Raw genomic sequence first — 19,443 nt, 5'->3', positions numbered from 1 at the left:
TGAGTAATGTTCCCAGTCTATGTTTGGGTAGTTGAAGTCACCCAATATGATGGTGTTTGGAGAGACATTTATACTCTCCAGTGTCTTCAGGAAGGCTGTGTGGGTTTCCTGAGTTTGAGAAGGTGGTCTGTAGCATGTTACAAACTGTAGGGCAGTTTTACCTATGGTTAATTGCACCTGGATGGTCTCCGATGCTTCGTGCGTTGCCACTAACCTGGAGGTGTGGGTATCCTTTATGAATATGGATACTCCCCCTCCTTTTGTAGTTCGGTCTGGATTTTAGGGCCGGAACGCATGATATGAGGTATAACCTGATAGTGCTGGGGTGCTCTCAGGAGCCTTGAACCAGGTTTCAGTCACAGCACAAACATCGATGTTCTCCATACTGAGGAGGGCTTCGAGGGCATGCATCTTGAGGTTTAGACTTCTGGCATTGAGCAGTATTACCCTTAGTTTTTCTCCATTTTTGTTTTCTAGGGCGGTAGGTTTATCATTTGAGCCTTGCCTAAAAAGGCACTATGGGGTGGCAAGAGCCTTTGCCAATATCCGGAAGCCCAGGGTGACAGGTGCAAGCCATCCCTTGCAGCAGCGTGGCTTGTCAAGCATGTCATCCCAGGCAGACAGACATTGGATCCCTTAGAATGACACCAGTAATTAAGCCAATTATTAAAGCTGATCATTTTGTCTCTGTATTGTGGCATCATTCTTGGTGAGGGTAGGATACTGCTCAGGGTCAGGGTCATACCGGCCTGGGCTACATAATCTGAGAGCTCCTCTATGTCTCTTTTCATGTAGTCCAGGGAGGTACGTCTCAGGTCGTTCACACCGGCATGGACAATGACTGAGTCATACTTGTACTTGCTGTGGAGTGACCTGAGTGCTTGTGTTATCTGGCGGATTCTAGCGCCTGACAGGCAGCTAACTGTGATCTTTTCCTTGTTCAGTCTGGTGAGTGGGACGTCAGTGTGTCTGACTATGGAGTCACCTATAACAAGTGTGTCTGGCATTGTGTTTGGCCTTAAGGGCTGTGACTGTTTAGCACACTGACTTTGAGAACTATGTGTTGCATGTCTTATGTCTTGAGGTGGCAGTTGCTTGGGTATCTGCTTTGGAGGCCTCTATAGTTTTGGTAGATTTTTGATCAGTGCCTCCGAGTATGTCTTTGTGTGTTTATGTGTTTGTTTTGCAGTTGTGATAGTTCTATGTGAAACTGGGTTTGTGGTGTGCGTGGTTTCCTTCTCCTCCTGTCTGGTCTTGCCAGTCCTGAGTTGAGAGAGCTCAGCCTCCAGTTTGGCTATATAGTTGCATCTCTCACATGTATTTGTGTTTTGTGGGAGAAGGAGTGGGTTGTCTGTGTACATGAGGCAATTGTAACATTGCCTCAAGATGCCCAGATTCACCAGCTGAACTGGAGAGGATGCTAGCAACTGACCCTTCGACATGCTAGAAAAAGTGAAAAAGTTTGCTGTGTAACTGAGTCAGAAGGGACCTATAGGGAAATGGGTACTCAAGGGGATTCTAGGCTAATGTAGTACTTTGTTTAGTATACAAGTACTTTACCTATATAAAAATGCTTTAGGAGCAAGTGCTGAGCTATTGAGATAGAGAATAGACTGTTTAGATTGCAAGTAGAGAAGTTCTAAGGGAAAAATTGAAGAGCAGACTTTACAGAGCCAGAAATAGTTTAACCTTGTTTAACTGGCGCTGCACGATGGTGCTCTATGGGCAACTCCACGCTAAATCACGCAAAAGCGCGCTAAAGCGGGATTTGTAGCAGGGGGTTGAAAAGACCTAGGAATTTACCCAAAATGGCCAATAGACTACAAGTTTCTGGCTGGAACCACTGCTCTAGGGACAAATAGGCTGCTCAGTGCTCCCCACTCCCACTGGTGAACAAAGAAGCTTCCCTTTATCCAAATAAGGATATGGAATAGCACAGGAACCAAGCCAAAGCCCAGAGATCAGCAAACTCTGAAGACTGGACTATTCTAGTTCAGTAAGGTGGGAAAACAAGATTTTTTTTTTTTTTTTTGCAGAAAACAGAGGAAAAACAGACAGTAAATGCTATAAATGCTTTTAAACGGCTAGCGCACTTGAGTGTGTTAGCCTACAGGTAAAATTAAGCAACAAATAACTTTTTAAAAGTGCAAAACAGTTAATCAACACAAAAACAGTTTAAATAGAATGCAGAGCTGTATAAACAGGCGAAAATGCAGTCGCTAAGCAGTAAATAATCAAAAAGCCAGAAAAAAATACTTAAATCAGGAAAAAGTCACTCTTTTGCTCTCTGCTGCTTGTAGAACTCTGCAGGACACCACGAGGAGCTGTGCTGAGTTGAATACAAGCGAAAAAGCGCGCTAAAGCTGGCTTTATTACAGGGGGCTGATTTGTCTGTTTCTATACCATTTAACTCCACACTCCTAATAATATGTTTAGTTTAGTCCCTTTATACATTTATAATATGATTTTTATTAGTTTGCTCTTGAGTCAGTCTTAGTTCAAACCTTGCTTTATCTTTCTTTAACATAAACCTAAAACTCTTACTAATGATTCTAAACTTAGTATATATATTTCCCAATCAGTCTTGATATTCTCTTTTTCTTTTGGTAAAATTTTAATAGTTTGGCAATCTACCAAAATGGATATTTATATATTGTAAAATTATAAGAAAAATCAGAACTGGTATTACTTACAGCTGCAAATAACACAGTCTCCAAAGTTCTATATCCTGAATCAGGTTCTTTGCTATATTCAGCCCAATTTATATTACATATCTCAGTACAAGGTATGCTGTAATCTATTTTTCTATGTTTGCTAACTGATGATTTTGATATCTAATGGCAAAGCTAATAGAATGGTGGTCAGATAAATCCATATGTGTCTCTAGTGTAACATTTTCAGTTAATACTTCAAAATTAGTGAGGATTACATCTAAAATACTGTGTCCTCTTGTTAGCTCTTTGACCAACTGAGAGAATTCATGTTGATGTAACAGGTCCAAAAATTCCTGCACAACAACATATAATAAAATGCATTTCTCCCAGTCAGTATGTGGATAATTAAGATCATCCATCAGAATTATCCTTGGATATTAAAACCACTTTCTAATGTTAGTGATAAATTCCTCATGTCTAATTTTCATCATTGAAGGTTTTCCATTGCACAAAATAATGAGGAACGGTTCATATTTAGTACAACCATAAACGTGTACCACCCGAGCTTGTAAGGGCCTGTCAGCTAGGATGGGTTTAACTTCAAGTTCTTCAGCTACCATTAATAGAATCCCCCACCATGTCAGTTCTTCCTTATGTAATCATAGTTAGTATAGCTTGGAAAAATAAGTGAGCCTGAATTGTATAATTCAGTAATATGTATAACGGAGAAATGCTCATACGGTGAAATGCTCCTAAGTCCATGGGTCTTATTGCCCAGGCTGCTGGCATTACACAAATAGGCCTTTGCAGCTTGATAAGATCCTCAGAGATTACTGAAACATGGCCCAACTGGATGCATTCTTCTAAAAAAAGTAAGCAGCTGAGTTTTGTTTAGTTTAAAAATGGTAGATACCCCATGAGACTTTAAAAGAAAACAGTCAAGAGAAAAAAGATAATTATTCCCATAATTGTTATGACTTGTGACATATACACCAGTACTCCATCATGATGCTGCCACCTGCCATCTGCAATTAACACCCCACATGTGTTAGCAGAGGAACAGACCATGTCACTATGGTCTGCCACAACTCTCTTGAGTTTTGGGGCTATGCTGCAGATAATCTGACAGCCTCTATTCCTTGGCATGTGCCACAAGGGTTGTTATGTTTATCTTTAAAAGACAGTGACATGATATGAACAATACTTTGGTCAGGCCATCATTTATGAGGATGACATCAGTATTAGAATGCAGGTGCATTGCCTTCTCCCTCTGACATTCCTTGCCCTGTACCTCATACCACTTGCATCATACAGGCTGCACGACCTTACATGTCATGAGTGGAATCTTAGCATTGGCAGTTTGAGGAATCCTGTTTGTGGGGTTTGCTGAAATGTACCTGCTATATGTAGGTTAACAAGCATCCACTGTATGTCTCAGGGTTTATCTCTGTCTACCAGCAAATGGCAGTAGACCTCACGGGAATGAAGAGGTCTAAGGATTAACAAAGGCACGTGGCCTGGATACTGCAGCAGATCCAAGTACATCAAGACCACAAATTCTCCTTCATTGAGAATGAATAGGCCAGCATGACAGCTACAAGATAGGTTGTATACAGTGGGCATTATCCCCAGGGGCTGTAGTATGCGTACGTAAACCACAAGTAGCATATAGATTTCATATTGTTCATTAAGGACATGTTTCCATGATATGTGGAATTATTCAGGGCTCATAATGGTTCCAAAAAGCCTTATACTGTGCTGCTTCAAGTTTGGGAACAATTAAAGGGGTAATTGTATCCATTCTTCATGGTATTATTGTTCCACTGTACTCTGCCTTAGCAGATGAAAGTTCAAGTACAGCACCCGCTCTGGTATGTTTCTGACCAGGCATATGCAACATCCACAGAGGTTCCTCGCAAAAAGAATACATGGCTTAAACAACATGTCCTGTGCAGACTGCCTCAAAGCCCTATCCCAGTACTCATTCTCTTACAGATTGCTGAGAGGTGAGCTATGCCTGGCCTACAAAGCATTACCTGATCCCACTCTAATGGATCTGTTGCACATCTGCAAAACAAATCAGAATTACCCATTCTAATGACTTAAACTGTGTCTGTGACATAAATAGGACATGATGGAGGGACAGACATCTGTCGCAGAGACTACCTCTTCTCTGGAAGAGGCTTCACAACCAAGTAAAGCAGAGTTCTTCTGTTAAAAACAATGATAACACACAGGAGGCTCAGATGCAAAAGTTTACTAGTGTACACCAGGAGGCAAAAAACCATATAAGTACAGAGTTTTGTCTGACATGATGCAGGAAATACACAATTTTATATAGTCTTACATTCAAGCTGTGCCCACCTTACTGACGTGGTTAGTCACAGGGCACCTGCATCACTATGGTCTACAATATTCTATTCATAAGAAAAAGCTGATGTTATACATTTTAAAAGTTTTCCCATGGGAATAATACAGCCTTGCAAAGCACCTGGTTAGTTATAATGTCTTTCTGTAAATGTTACTCCTTCAAGGTTTCAGGCCTGTTCGAATACAATAGTTGGTTCAGTCTTGTAATATACTTCTTTGTTCTTCTTGCAACTTTACTTTAGCAGCTGTGTCTTATCTTTGATAACATTCACAAGGCCAATTATCTCAGAGGAAGGAAGAAGATTTTCAATGCTTTATACATTTAATTTCCTGACCCAGCAGATAATCATTAGTGAAATACATAAGCTTGCTGAGCTGGCTACTGCCAGGGTCAGAGTTCAAATACACTGCAGCTCCAAAGCTTTAAGCAATTACATGTAAAATCATTCTTATTGCCATATTGTAAATAGAATAAAATGCATTATATACTATTTGCTTTTAAACTAACACTTTATACATGTTCAAATACATATTTTTCTAACATTTTCCTCCCTTTTAATACTTTTTATTCTATTCAGAAACATAAACAATGTTATATTGTCCCCTAGCCTTCTCCTTTAAGGACTTTCAACTAGACAAGTCATTTAGTTTATATTTCGGAAAAAGTTTCGTCTGGAATCAATAGTTCCAATTCAATGTCTTGGTACAAAGTTTCAGTTACAGATATATCAACAAAATCTTTGACTAATCTTTTCATACAGGGGATTCCACAACAGACACATGCTCCTAATAGGAGTAGACCAACACAAATAGCAATCAAAATATTCATTAGGATAGAACCCCACCCACCAAACAGACTCTGGAAAAAGTTCGTCAGTGGGTTTGGGCCTGGTTCAGTCATGGCCGATACCTGCTGTATTACCTCTAGGTGGTCATTAATCTCGTGTCGATTGTCTGGTATGAATGCACAGCATTCTTCTCTGATAAGCGCGCATGTACCACCTCTCGCCACTAGGGTGAAGTCAAGAGCCATTCGATTTTGTAGCACAACAGTTCTCATTGCATTCAGTTCATCAGTCACTAGTTTGAGAGCAGAAAAAGTTGCGTTACTCATTACTTCAAGAAGTTTCGACAGCTTTCTCAACTCCCAGATCGATTTGACTGCTCCATATGCTGGAAATATTCCAGCCCAGGATATAACACTGTCACTCAAGTCCATATGAGTCAATTTTTCTTTATCTTTCACGGAATGATGGTTCTTCCAACCAGCTTCAATTTTTCCCATTGGATTTACAGGTTTTCCGATTGGATCTTCAGGTTTTCGGGCTACATCTCTTACATTTCGTATCTTACCTAGAGGTAATTCTGCAGTATGCCTTATAGCCGGAACCAGATAACCCAAAAAACCACTGCCGGACCAATTCTCAGGTAGCCATTTGTATGCCTTTTTCCCACAAACAAAATAACAGTTTTCTACTTTAGTACTGATGCGGGTTAATTCTGAATGAAACATTTTCTTGTCTATAACAGACAATTGTTTATGCAAGACAGGATTTCTCTGCACATCACTTAATGTTGTTTTCATTAAGCTCAAATATGAATCATAATTTGTGTTACAAACAGTGCCTTTATCTTTAGCTTTAATATAGCATTTATAAGATATAGTTATGTTACAGTTACTCCAACCCACTTGGAGTGTATCATTCTTATAGAAACATACAATTCCCCTCTGTGTAATAGGCAAATACAATGCAATTTTGTCCTGTGATCTTACAGAACCTGTATCAAAAAGTAAATTCTCCCAAGTCTCATTTATCTCCAAGGGGACAGCGGACATCAACAGTCCTCCATATGCTGTTGGTATGGCAGTACAAACCCAGCAATTTGAAATGTTCATAGTCTCTACATATACACGCTTCATAGCTAGGTATGTGTTAAAGTTTGGATGCCAGTCTATAGACAGTTCATCACGTTTTTCCACTTTCACTTGTGTGGTTATATGTAGGAAAAACCACAACAAAAGGAAAGTCATCATAATCATAGTCAATAAATGCATAGTTAGCAAGATGATTAAACAATATCTTCGGGGTTGATCTGCATTTTTACTCATTTCGCTCTTGGCCATCCTGCCTTTGTTGTGTATCAGTCACAAAATGTTTATCAAGTTGAAAATTCTTTACCGGTTTACAGTGCGTCAGGTGGACCCAGGACGACCTCTCAGCAACTTTGACTGCAGTAGGCGTTGCCAACAGTACCTGGTACGGTCCTTCCCACTTTGGACTCACCCAATTCTTCCTCTTCGTGACCTTTAACCACACCCAGGAACCTGGGGTCAGCACTGCTTCCAACGGTCTGGTCTGTCTTTTATCTGAAAAAGAGTTCAACTGCAAAACAGTTTTATTTATTAACAGTTTTTTCATATCAGCTAATGAGCTGTCAGCCTCTAGTTCTGCAGGCATGAGAGCTTTCCACTGTGGCACATAATATGCCCTTCCAAATATCACTTCAAAGGGGGTCAAATCCTTTACATTTGGAACTGTTCTCATGCTCAGCAGTGCCAAAGGCAAACAGCAAATCCAATTCTTCTGTGTTTCATTTATTAACTTCCTCAACTTGCTTTTTAAAATTCCATTGTACCTTTCCACCAGTCCTGCAGACTGTGGGTGGTAAGCACAATGATTCTTCAAGGAGATCCCAAAGAATCTCCCAAGTTGGTGAATCGTTTGATTAACAAAATGTGTCCCATTGTCACTATAGATTCTTTCCGGTATGCCAAATCTAGGAATTATTTCTTTTATTAGGGCCTTTGCCACTGTTGCTGCATCCGGATTTTTAGTTGGAAAAGCTTCTACCCATTTGGAAAACATGTCTATAATTACTAAACAGTATTTTTCCCCTTCACATTTGTTCAGTTCTATGAAATCCATACAGATAGTATGGAACAGATATGGTGGTATAGGAAAACTCCCTTGCTTGGGTTTGAATGCTCCTTGTGCATGATGTTTGTTACAGATATGACATGCTGCACAAAATTTTTGTGTAAAGTTTGTGAATCCATATGTTTGGAATATTCGATTTACTAACTGTACCATCCCCCCTGTTGAGACATGGCACTGCCCATGGCTCAACAAAGCTGCATATCTAAATAAATTAGACGGCAATATTGTTTTTTTCTCTTTGGAGATATACAGTCCATCTTCGAGGATTGCACCTCGTTTCTCCCATTTCTGTTTCTCAGCTTTTGTAGTTAATGTCTGCATCGTTTTTAACATTTCTAAATCTAAAATCTCAGAGGGTTGTAATTCCTCGGTTAAAAGTAAAGTTTCTGAGTTTGAGGCTGCTTGCTTTGCAGCTGCATCAGCTTTTGCATTTCCTTTTGAAATTGCATCCTGTTGTTTTGTATGAGCTAAACATTTACAAATAGCTACTTCAGTAGATAACTGAATGGAATCTAACAAGTTCAAAATAAGTTGCGCATGATTAATCGGTTTACCATTAGATGTTATCATTCCCCTATTTTTCCATTGTTGTGCAAAAACATGCACTGTAGAGAAAGCATACTGACTGTCAGTATATATGTTCACACATTTATCTTTCGCTAGAGTACAAGCCCGTGTTAAGGCTATCAGTTCTGCTGCTTGAGCAGACAGGTTATGCTGTAAGGGTTGGGCTTCTAAAATCTCTGTATCTGTGACTACTGCATATCCTACTAGGTTTTTCCCTGTAGGACCCTTTCTGCATGAACTGTCCACATAAAATGTCACCTCGGCATCATCCAAGGGCATATCAGTGAGGTCTTGTCTGGGCAAAGTTATTTGCTCAATTTCCTGCAGGCAACTGTGCGGTGTGCCATCCACAGGAGTTGGAAGTAATGTTGATGGATTTAATGTTGTACAACGTTCAATTACCATATGAGGTTGGCTCAGCAGTATGGTCATACATGAAAGATGTCTAGCAGGAGATAGATATGCTATTTTCTCTTGCAGTAAAATTATCGTGACTGCATGAGGCACTCTCAATGTGAGAAGGTGAAACAACACCACTGAGGCCGAAGCCTGTACTGCCATTGCAGCTGCGACTACTGCTTGCACACAGTGAGGCAATGATCGTGCCACTGGATCTAACTGTGATGAATAGTAAGCTATGGGGCATTGCTTATCCCCATGCTGTTGCATCAAAACTGACGTCATGTATCCCTGTTTACAATCTATGGTCTGAAAAAATCTTTTGTGGTAATTTGGAAGTCCTAAAACTAATGATGAAGCTATCAATTGTTTTAGTCTGCAGAAAGCTGTTTCTGCTTTAGGTGTCCATTGTAATACATCTTGTGCTGCCATTGGTGTTTTATATATTAAATCAGCCAGTGGAGCAGATTCTAAAGCATAGTTTGATATCCAGCTCGACAAAATTAGTCGTTCCCAAGAAGGACATCATTTCCTTCTTGGTTGCTGGTTTAGGTGCCTGTAAAATCGCTGTTTTTCTGTCTTCGTCTAATATTCTACCTTCATTGGATATTACATATCCTAGGTATCTAACTTGTTTTCTCCAAAGTTGTAACTTACTTTTGTTTACTTTGTGTCCTTGTGCTGCTAAAAATTTCAATAATGCTATCGTATCCTCCCTGCATTGATGCTGGGTAGGGGCTGCTAGCAAGATGTCATCTACATAAAGTAGAATCTGACTACCTCCTGGTGGGGTAAACCCTGCCAGGTTGCTTGCCATTTCTTGTGCAAATATCATTGGACTTTCACAATATCCCTGCGGTAGCCGAGTATAGGTATATCTTTTACCCTGAAATGTAAATGCAAACCAATACTGGCTATCAGGATGTATAGGTATTGAAAATAAAGCATTGCTTATATCTACCACAGTGAAATATTTTTGTTGTGGCTTCAAATCATTCAACAAGGTGTGTGGGTCTGGCACCGTAGGTGCTCAAGGTATTATTGCATTGTTTACAGCTTGTAAATCCTGTACCATCCGCCATTCCCTGTTTGCTTTTTTAACAGGAAATAGAGGGGTGTTACATGGTGAATCAAAAGATTCTACCAGTACTCCTTCCTTGAGTAATGCTGCTATTATAGGCTTGATTCCTTGCTCTGCATCTTTCCTCAAGGGGTATTGTCTTTTCTGTGGTCTAAATGCTGATTTTGGTGTAATAGTTACTGGTCCTGCTGTTTGAATAAGTCTTACATCTGATTTACCTGTTGACCAAAGAATGTCTGGTATGTCACACAAGGCTTTTTCTTCTTCTTCTAATAAGAATGCTAATCAGATGTCTTCACTAGTTTGTAAGTGTACAGCTGGATGTGTCTGTGTTAGCCAATTCAATTTCTGTTTTTGTATTCCCTGTTCTGATAATTCTAAATCAGTTTGTTTTTCCCATCTTGTTACTTTTTCTCCTAAGTCTGCCCATCTCACATCCTTATTCTTTGTCAAGCTGACATGTGGTAGTCTATTAGATTTGTACAGTGTCATGAATTCCTGAGGTAATGAACAGCTTACCACAATGTTTCCCTCAGTATCCCAATACAAGGTTCGTAATACTAATCTGTTAGCAGGATTTTTGAACAACTCTTGCTCATATTCTTTATCAGGTCCTGACATGCTACAGTAGTATAGAGTACAGTGCAACAAATGCTGTTGGTCAGTGTCAAGGGAGGGGGCCTTACTGATGGCTACATTCATCAGTTCTTCGGTTACTGCCCCTGGACCAGTCGTGACTAGGTCCTGGCTGTACCAGTAAAAAGTTTCACCCTCCGGTCGCACCACAAAAGTATCCATTTGTCTTTGTGCCTCCATACCCTGCATAGTGGGAACTACCGCTATGCCAAATATCTGCATAAGATCTCTTCCCAGTAAGTTTACTGGACATTTTGCAGAAACTACAATTTTACTTTTCTGAGTCATACCTGAAACTGGGTCAGTTATTGCTATATCATGGGAGAGTGGCTCCCTATATAGCTGTCCATTTGCTGCTTTCACTAATATATAGTCAGGTGATTCAGAATATTCTGGTAACTTTGAAGGGTGTATCAAAGTTCGTGACGCTCCTGAGTCACACAAGAATTTCACTTCCCTTCCTTCTACCAGAAGTGTAACTTCCGGTTTTGTGTCTGCCAAATAGAGCTCCAAGCTCAGTAATGCCAAATCTAAAATTTCACTTTCTTCATCTTCTAGATCTGCTTGTACTTCCTCTGTTCCTTCCATTACATTTACATTTGCCCTTTGTTTGTTTCCTTCCCTGATGATTTCTGATTTTCATCACTATCATATAGTCAGTCCTCATCACCTTTATTTTCTGTAGTCACCTTTTTATTTAGCCTGCAATCCCTTGCTAAACGTCCTTTCTTGCCGCACTTAAAGCACTCACCTTTCTTTTTTCTTGCTTCAAAATCTTCTGACCTTTTGTCAGATTGTCTATTTCCCTGTGTATTTTTCTTACCCTTCTTACCTGACTGTACTACAAAGACTTCAGCTCCATCTTCAGCTGTGAAGACCTGTGTCTTCTTTTTCTTTTTACTATTAAAGTGTCTTTCAGCATGTCTAGCATATTCAAGTAAGGCTTGTAGCCTACTTGTTCGATGATCTATCATATGCTTTGTAATAAAGCTACTGATAGGTGCAATGCAACCTTTTTTGAAATGCATTTTTCAGTTGCTGTTCATACGAGGTATCATGTGTCTGATTTTCAGGGATAGCCATACCACTATGGTTATTGAAACATTCCAATAATCTACCATAGTACCCATCTACAGTTTCATTCTCTTGTTGTATGCATTGGTTAATGCAAGTCCAATCTGCTCTAGGTTTCCATTTTTCAGAAATTCGGTCTGTAAGACCTTTCACTCTGTTGTCTAATTCTGCGTCACTATGTGGGAGTGGTTTAAGCTCTGCATTACGAGGATTCCAGGTGCCACAAATCATGTGCCAGTCTGGACCCACAATCTGTCTAACTACCTTTTCTACTTCTTCCCCATTCAAGTGGTAACTTAATCTCATACCTTGCAAATCTTGTAAAACTTTGTGTAATTAACTTTTGGATGAGGGATTCCCTCTGTAGCTTTCCGAATATCTTCCGGTGTCCATGGTCTATATACTAGAAGAGTTGGGTCCTGCCCTTCCTGTCCTGCCTGAGGATTTGGTACCTCGATTAGTGGACAGATTTCTTCCTCACTCTCTTCTAGTGTGTTTCTCCCTATTTGATATAAGTCTGTGTCCCCAAGTGTTTTATGTGTCCGGGACCTAGTTTCAATAGGATCTCTAACAAATGGTTTTAGTGCTCTTGTAACTTCAGGATAACGTGGAGGTGGACCAGCTTGTCCTCCTGCTTCATATCCTGAAAAAGGCATTGGAGGGGGCGGAGGAGGAGGGGCCGTCGCTATTACTGTATTATTATCCTCTTTATCTAAAAATAACGTCTTAGCATTTTTAGTTTTTTGTTCCCTTCGGTTTACTTCCTCAATCCACCTGTGTGCCTGAGGAATGCCTAATCGCTGTTGTTTTTTTGCCTGACCTTCTGCGTCAGATTTAAGCTGTTTTAAAAGTTTAACTAATAACATCTTATTTAATTTACCATCAAATCAGTATTTATTAACCCATTTTGTATAATACCTTACATTATCAGCCAGTTGCAATTGCATATATTTTGCATCATCAGTTAGGGGCGGATCTCGCGATTTTTTAGTGCACTGATTTCCCATTCTAAAAGAAAATGTTACGTAACCCTTTTCACCACATGGTATTTCAGTTCCTTACACAGTTTATCTAGAATAACTGCCTACCTTACTCTGTTTCCCTGATCCCTGACAAAATATACAGTAATTTCCTTTTGTCCCTGATCTGCATAACAAATCTCTGACAATGACATTTACTGTAACCTAGTCCCTGATCTAAAACAGAAAAAAGGCAAATGTCTTCCTACCTGAGCCTCCTGGGTCGACCAGTTCGAGACCGCTCTTCGGCCGCAGATCAGAAAGTGGCCAGCCTCTCAAAACGACAATTCAGTCGGAGGTCTTTGTGTTTCAAGAAGAACCGTTTCGGTAGCTTCTCCTGCGCAGTATTCGACCACTGGTACACTCTGATCTGTAGCTGTCTGAGGGCTTCCGGTTCAAGGAGGACCAAACTGTTAAAAACAATGATAACAACACAGGAGGCTCAGATGCAAAAGTTTACTAGTGTACACCAGGAGGCAAAAAACCATACAAGTACAGAGTTTTGTTTGACATGATGCAGGAAATACACAATTTTATATAGTCTTACATTCAAGCTGTGCCCACCTTACTGACGTGGTTAGTCACAGGGCACCTACATCACTATGGTCTACAATATTCTATTCATAAGAAAAAGCTGATGTTATACATTTTAAAAGTTTTCCCATGGGAATAATACAGCCTTGCAAAGCACCTGGTTAGTTATAATGTCTTTCTGTAAATGTTACTCCTTCAAGGTTTCAGGCCTGTTCGAATGCAATAGTTGGTTCAGTCTTGTAATATACTTCTTTGTTCTTCTTGCAACTTTACTTTAGCAGCTGTGTCTTATCTTTGATAACATTCACAAGGCCAATTATCTCAGAGGAAGGAAGAAGATTTTCAATGCTTTATACATTTAATTTCCTGACCCAGCAGATAATCATTAGTGAAAAACATAAGCTTGCTGAGCTGGCGACTGCCAGGGTCAGAGTTCAAATACACTGCAGCTCCAAAGCTTCAAGCAATTACATGTAAAATCATTCTTATTGCCATATTGTAAATAGAATAAAATGCATTATATACTATTTGCTTTTAAACTAACACTTTATACATGTTCAAATACATATTTTTCTAACATCTTCCCTAACCCAATTCAACTGTAACTTGGACCATAGGATGTGGGATAGACAATTTACCCCGCACTGGAACCTATATCTCTATACGACAAAAACAGCCTATAAATGCTTGACCTCCCATGTCCAAGCTTAAGTATACCCCTTAAAATAACCCTAGGGTATCAAAACTTGTCAGATACATTTGGGAAGCATGGCTGGGCTTAAAAAGGACCCCTAGGGTGGTTAGCTTAGTAATCAGCTATGAACATATGCACCAGATGAGCTCTTAGCTTTCTAGGTCAGTGATACAAACAGTATTCATCTGTGAAATGTATACAGAATTTAACATTTGCAATGCAGATTTTTTTATAGAACGCGTATGGATTTCCTTACTTTACTTTTATCTGTACACATAAAAAGTGAATCACCACAAAATTCAGAGTACATTTTCTTCCTTTCACTTTTTGTGAATGTGTGTGTGTGTGTGTGTGTGTGTGTGTGTGTGTGTGTGTGTGTGTGTGTGTGTGTGTGTGTGTGTATAAAACCGTAATGTAAACAAAGCAGACACCCTGTATTAGTATATTAAATAAATCTGCATTATCAATGTTAAACTTTACATGCCTATTACACGTGATCACTTTTGGTTACATTTTATTTATTTATTTACTATTTGGCAACCAGGGAGGTGGACTGGTCCAGAGACCCTTTTCAGCTGTAACCTGGGTTCAGAGGCATAGAAAAGTGCAAGTAAGCTTAAGTTATGTGCTTCAACTATGACAGTATTAGGTTTATATAGTTGTAAAATTTTAGAATGTTCATATATATTTCATATACACTTTTTATAAAGTAGAATGTTATCCAGTTTTTAGACATTTCTAATAAAGTAACAGGTTTGCATAAGGTTTTAACAGTTTACATTGATCACAACACAATATGACTACATGGAATTGTTTCTTAAAGGTATAAAACTAAATTTCTTTAAAAAAAAAAAACTCAAGTGGAAGTGAGTAAAGAATTGAGATCACAGAGACCTAGAGACTAAGAAGTGAACACAGGAGTAACAGGAGTTAAAAAGTAAAGGAATCAGTTGAGGGATTGTAAGCAATTTTAGAGTGTTAAGCCTTTTAAATAATTTGTCCATTATCCCTAAAGTATTTACAAAAACTTCCTTGAAGAGGTGCTCAGAAAGGGACTCCTTAAACTTGGTAAGAGCATCTTGATTAATTATTTCCCGAAGAGCTAGGCCTGTTTGAGAGAAGGATGTTTCACCAATGACTGTTTTAAATGGGTGACAGTTGAGTAACCTTAGGTTTTCCAGGGAATTTCATAGGACTGTTTCTTGATTGGGAGTTTTTTTTTTTCTAGGGGGGGGAATGCAGTAGGCGTCATTTAGAATTTTATATAGTAAGGCTCATAGGAAATAAATAGACTTCTTAGCCAATTTAGGTAATTTAGAAGGTTGCAGTGGTGTATACAGTGCACCTTACCCCCAAAAAACTAAAACCTCATCTTGTACATAGAAAACAGAGCTAATTACCTCTTTAGTTGTTCTAAAACTTGTAGTCTTGTAGTGTAAGCCTTTTTGGAATCCTACCTAACATCTCTCTTTAAAGCGATGGAGTGAGCATTTATGCTGTGATACTTTGCCCCTTTCTGAATAATTCCTGTTGTACATCATGCCATTTGCCTACTACAACCTGTGGTCAGTCATCTCAATGTCCATCTATATCACCTTATATCTGGTTAAGTAGTTCACTTCCATCCATAATTCTCTTTGCTATACCAGATTATACTGTCAAAATTCCATTTTTGTAAAATTCTCCTTTTTTACTAAAAGTTTCATAGCATTTACAGCCATTACTTTTGACAAGTTAAACATTTTTGTTATGAAATGTGGTTTACTGATGGCAGAAAGTCAAAATGACAATGCAAAGATCACAGCATTTTCACTGGGAATAAGTAAACATTCACTTAATTTATAAAGAGGCTTTTGCCTCCCAACTCCACAAACTACTTAAAAGTCATGGGTACAGATACATAACAATAAAAAAAGTTTAAAAGTCCTACTTTGCAGCATTTCACTTTGGAAGTTTCCTGCTACTATGTTTCTGTGTACCACTTTCCTAAGCTCTTTTCAAGGTGACCCGATTTCAAAAAAAAAAAACAAACAAAAAAAAAAAACCCAAAACTAACCTAATTGCCATAACTATCAGCTTAGTTTTTTTATATTAAAATTTGTAAATGGGTATGGATGTGGATTTAATTGACTTTTGATAATAATAATGTGGATTTAATTTCATGTTGTAGAATTTAAAGTCCAAGACAAGTAGCTTATGAAAAAATGAAGTATGAAGCAAATCCAGAAGAGGGAGATGTTCAGTCAAATGGAGACATTATCCATCTCATGATAGGTTATAAACTGCTGATAAACTAGTTCTGTAAAATCTTGCTCTGTTAAAGAAGGAATTCTTGAAGGGGGAAAAAACTTAAACCCCAAAAAAGTATTTAATTGAAAGTATAATGTGGTTGCTGTTTGTTCCACAATTTAAACATGCCATATTTACTTGCTTTCAGCTGCAACAGATAAAATGCAACAAAAAAGTGCAACAAGGAAAAAGTGCCCAATTCCTGAATGGAACTTCTGTGGTCACATTTCAGTCATTTTCCTTCTTCCTTCTCATCCTCTTTCTCATCACCATCATCATCATCATCATTTTATTGTGGCTTCCTAGTAGAACTACAAAGGTTTGCCAAGTATCAGGATAACTGAGGTGGGCTAATATTCTACCACGGATTCGTTCTGTTTTCTCTTGTATTCTCATTCATTGCCAGGATAGGATCTGGCTCCCTGCAGATGTGATAAGGAAGAACCAGGTACCTAAAAAATGAGTAAATGAATGAATCAGGAAATGTAAAAATATAAAATCGAAAAGACAATATCAACTGGAAATAATATATCAGAGCACCCCCATTTCTTTGTAAAACTGATATTTCTGATACAAGAGAGTGAAGTGCATAACAAAATGGCATCCAATGGCAGCGACATGGACATCACACCAGACGAGTTATTTGATTATTCAGAATACTATAACTTAAATGGTACTTCAAATTCACCTCCATGTGATAATAAGAACATTAAAAACTTTGGTTCTGTGTTCTTGCCTATACTCTACACAATTGTATTTGTGTTGGGACTAGTTGGAAACATTTTAGTTCTTGCTTTGATATTGTCTAAATGTAAAAAATTGAAAAGCATGACTGACATGTATCTTCTGAATCTGGCATTGTCAGATCTGCTCTTTGTTTTGTCCCTTCCATTTTTAGCTTACTATGCCGCTGATGAGTGGGTCTTTGGAAGCACAATGTGCCATTTAGTTACTTTGCTTTACCTCTTTGGTTATTACAGTGGCATATTTTTCATAACCTTAATGAGTATTGACAGATATTTAGCAGTGGTCCATGCTATATTTGCATTAAGAGCAAGGAGCATTACCTATGGGATTATTACAAGTTTAGTTGTTTGGTGCGTAGCTTTTTTAGCTACCCTTCCTCAATTATTACTTAGTGAAGTACAGGCTGACAGTGCCAATAAGACATGCAGGCCAAATTATTCCAGCCAGGGATGGAAACTTTTCTTAAATCTAGAAGTTATTGTTTTAGGATTTATCTGCCCTATGATAATAATGGGTTACTGCTATACATATATTTTAATTGTGTTAATCAAAAGTAGAAATGCAAACAAGAAAAAAGCCATAAAGCTTGTGTTTATTGTTATGATTACATTTCAAGTCTTCTGGGCACCTTACAATTGTGTCATTTTGTTGGATACTTTATTGCAGCAAAAAGTTCTTGATGGCTGTGAAACAAGTCAAGGGATAATGTACACAACACAGGTGACAGAAGCCATTGCATTTTTTCATTGTTGCCTTAACCCATTAATTTATGCATTTCTGGGAGAGAAATTCCAAAAATATCTGTGTGAAGTGTTGCAAAAAATATTATCACTGGCACCACTCTGCAAAAGCACTGGAATTTCCAGAAGGTACCTTTCTGTTCGTAGAAGTTCAGTCCGTACTCAATCAACAGGATCATCAGACCTAGACATAGTTTTGTAAGTGGCAATATACATATAATGCAAACCTGGATTAGTGCAACACTGTACACCCACTAATGAACTGGGTTTGATATTAAAAGAATTGCTGATTCATAGACACTGCATGTCCTGCCTGCCAGACAGAGTGTACAGAACCTCTCATCACTGGATTGGTAGACACAAGATTCACAAACAGAATCACATGCTTGACAGTACATGCACTGTGGGCTGTCATGAGGATGTTATGTTTACGGAACACTATCATTCCTTTTTCTTTTTTTGGAGGGATGATTTTCTTCTCTGCTTCACATTGACAGCCAGCCTTTATCCATTGCTGGGTATGCTGATCTCCCCAGTTCACCCTTGGACTACATCCATAATTTTGACCAGGGCTGACCCAGAACATTTGGATATCCTGGGGATGTTCATCATCTGCCTACCCTGGGTTCCCTGCCCTCTCTGTCTGTGTGGTTACACTGTGGAGGCAGACATGCAATGGGAACAGGCAATGTTTTACTGGTGCCTCTGTAGAAGCTCAGCAAAATTCTCACCCTAATCCCTCTTAGATCACACCCTCCCTGTATAATCTCCAGCCTTCACGAAGCACATCATGGGGACACCCAGACAACCATTTCTCTTTCCCCAGGATGGGAACATCTCCATCCCTCCCTCTCCACTGCTGTCACAGTCCTCCAAGCCACTATTCGATCTTGGGTCACCTGAGTTGTAGTCATAGCTTTATCCCTCTGTACCACCAGGGTGGCTTGAACACTTTAATTTCTACACGGCATTGTCTTGTTCCACTGGTGGATCATCGTGGTGGTGCAGTATAAAAACAGGGCACACAGCATGGTAGGTTGTGGTTCCTTGAAGTAGTAAGGTGCACTGCATTCTGTAGAAACATTAGTAAAAATAGTATGGATTTCTGGTATGGCAGTGTGCGCACCTAGACCAAAATGATACTGCAATAGTTTTTGAGAGGGCTACCACACTGTACATCCATATGTGGAAACCTCCTCACCACTGTTTCCTCAACTCCAAGAAACAGCAATCATAATTACAGCATGAAAATAATGATTGCTTTTCTCTATTACCTGCTGGCCTCAGATAAGAATGAATAAGACACCTACCAGACTTTACAAATTGCTGCAATTGTGGTCATTGAATAATTGCTTCTGAAACACAAGTCAAGCAGATGCATCTTGAGCAACTGAAGACTGAGCAAACGAAGGTCAAGCATATCTCAGTGTATATTTCTCTGTGTGTATGTGTGTGCGTGTGTGTGTGTGTGTGTGTGTGTGTGTGTGTGTGTGTGTGCGGGCGTGTGCATGAGTGCGTGTGTGTGTTTGTGTGTGTGTGTGTGTGTGTGTGTGTGTGTGTGTGTGTGTGTGTGTGTGTGTGTGTGTGTGTGTGTGTGTGAGATGGATCAAACAAACGTGCCATCCTTCCCTCTACTTGCAGTTTGTATACATGAATACCCCCCCCCCCATTTCACCATATATCTGAATGCTGTTGAACTG

General features: G+C 39.1%; 1 protein-coding gene across 1 annotated transcript in view; it reads left to right on the top strand.

Annotated features, from left to right (window-relative positions):
* The window catches only part of LOC122798064 (C-C chemokine receptor type 4-like), a 103,083-nt gene extending 83,843 nt beyond the window's left edge, over window positions 1–19,240 (top strand). The window contains exon 3 of the mRNA XM_044066716.1: window positions 16,405–19,240. Within this exon, the coding sequence (XP_043922651.1) occupies window positions 16,854–17,945 (1,092 nt within the window). The 5' untranslated portion in view covers window positions 16,405–16,853 and the 3' untranslated portion in view covers window positions 17,946–19,240. The remainder of the gene's footprint in view (window positions 1–16,404) is intronic.
* Window positions 19,241–19,443: the final 203 nt, after the last annotated feature.

This window comes from Protopterus annectens, chromosome 3.part1 (genome assembly GCF_019279795.1).
Source record: "Protopterus annectens isolate FY-2018-M chromosome 3.part1, PAN1.0, whole genome shotgun sequence".
NCBI classification, from domain to species: domain Eukaryota; kingdom Metazoa; phylum Chordata; order Ceratodontiformes; family Protopteridae; genus Protopterus; species Protopterus annectens.
This window is presented reverse-complemented; position numbering and strand designations above follow the sequence as displayed.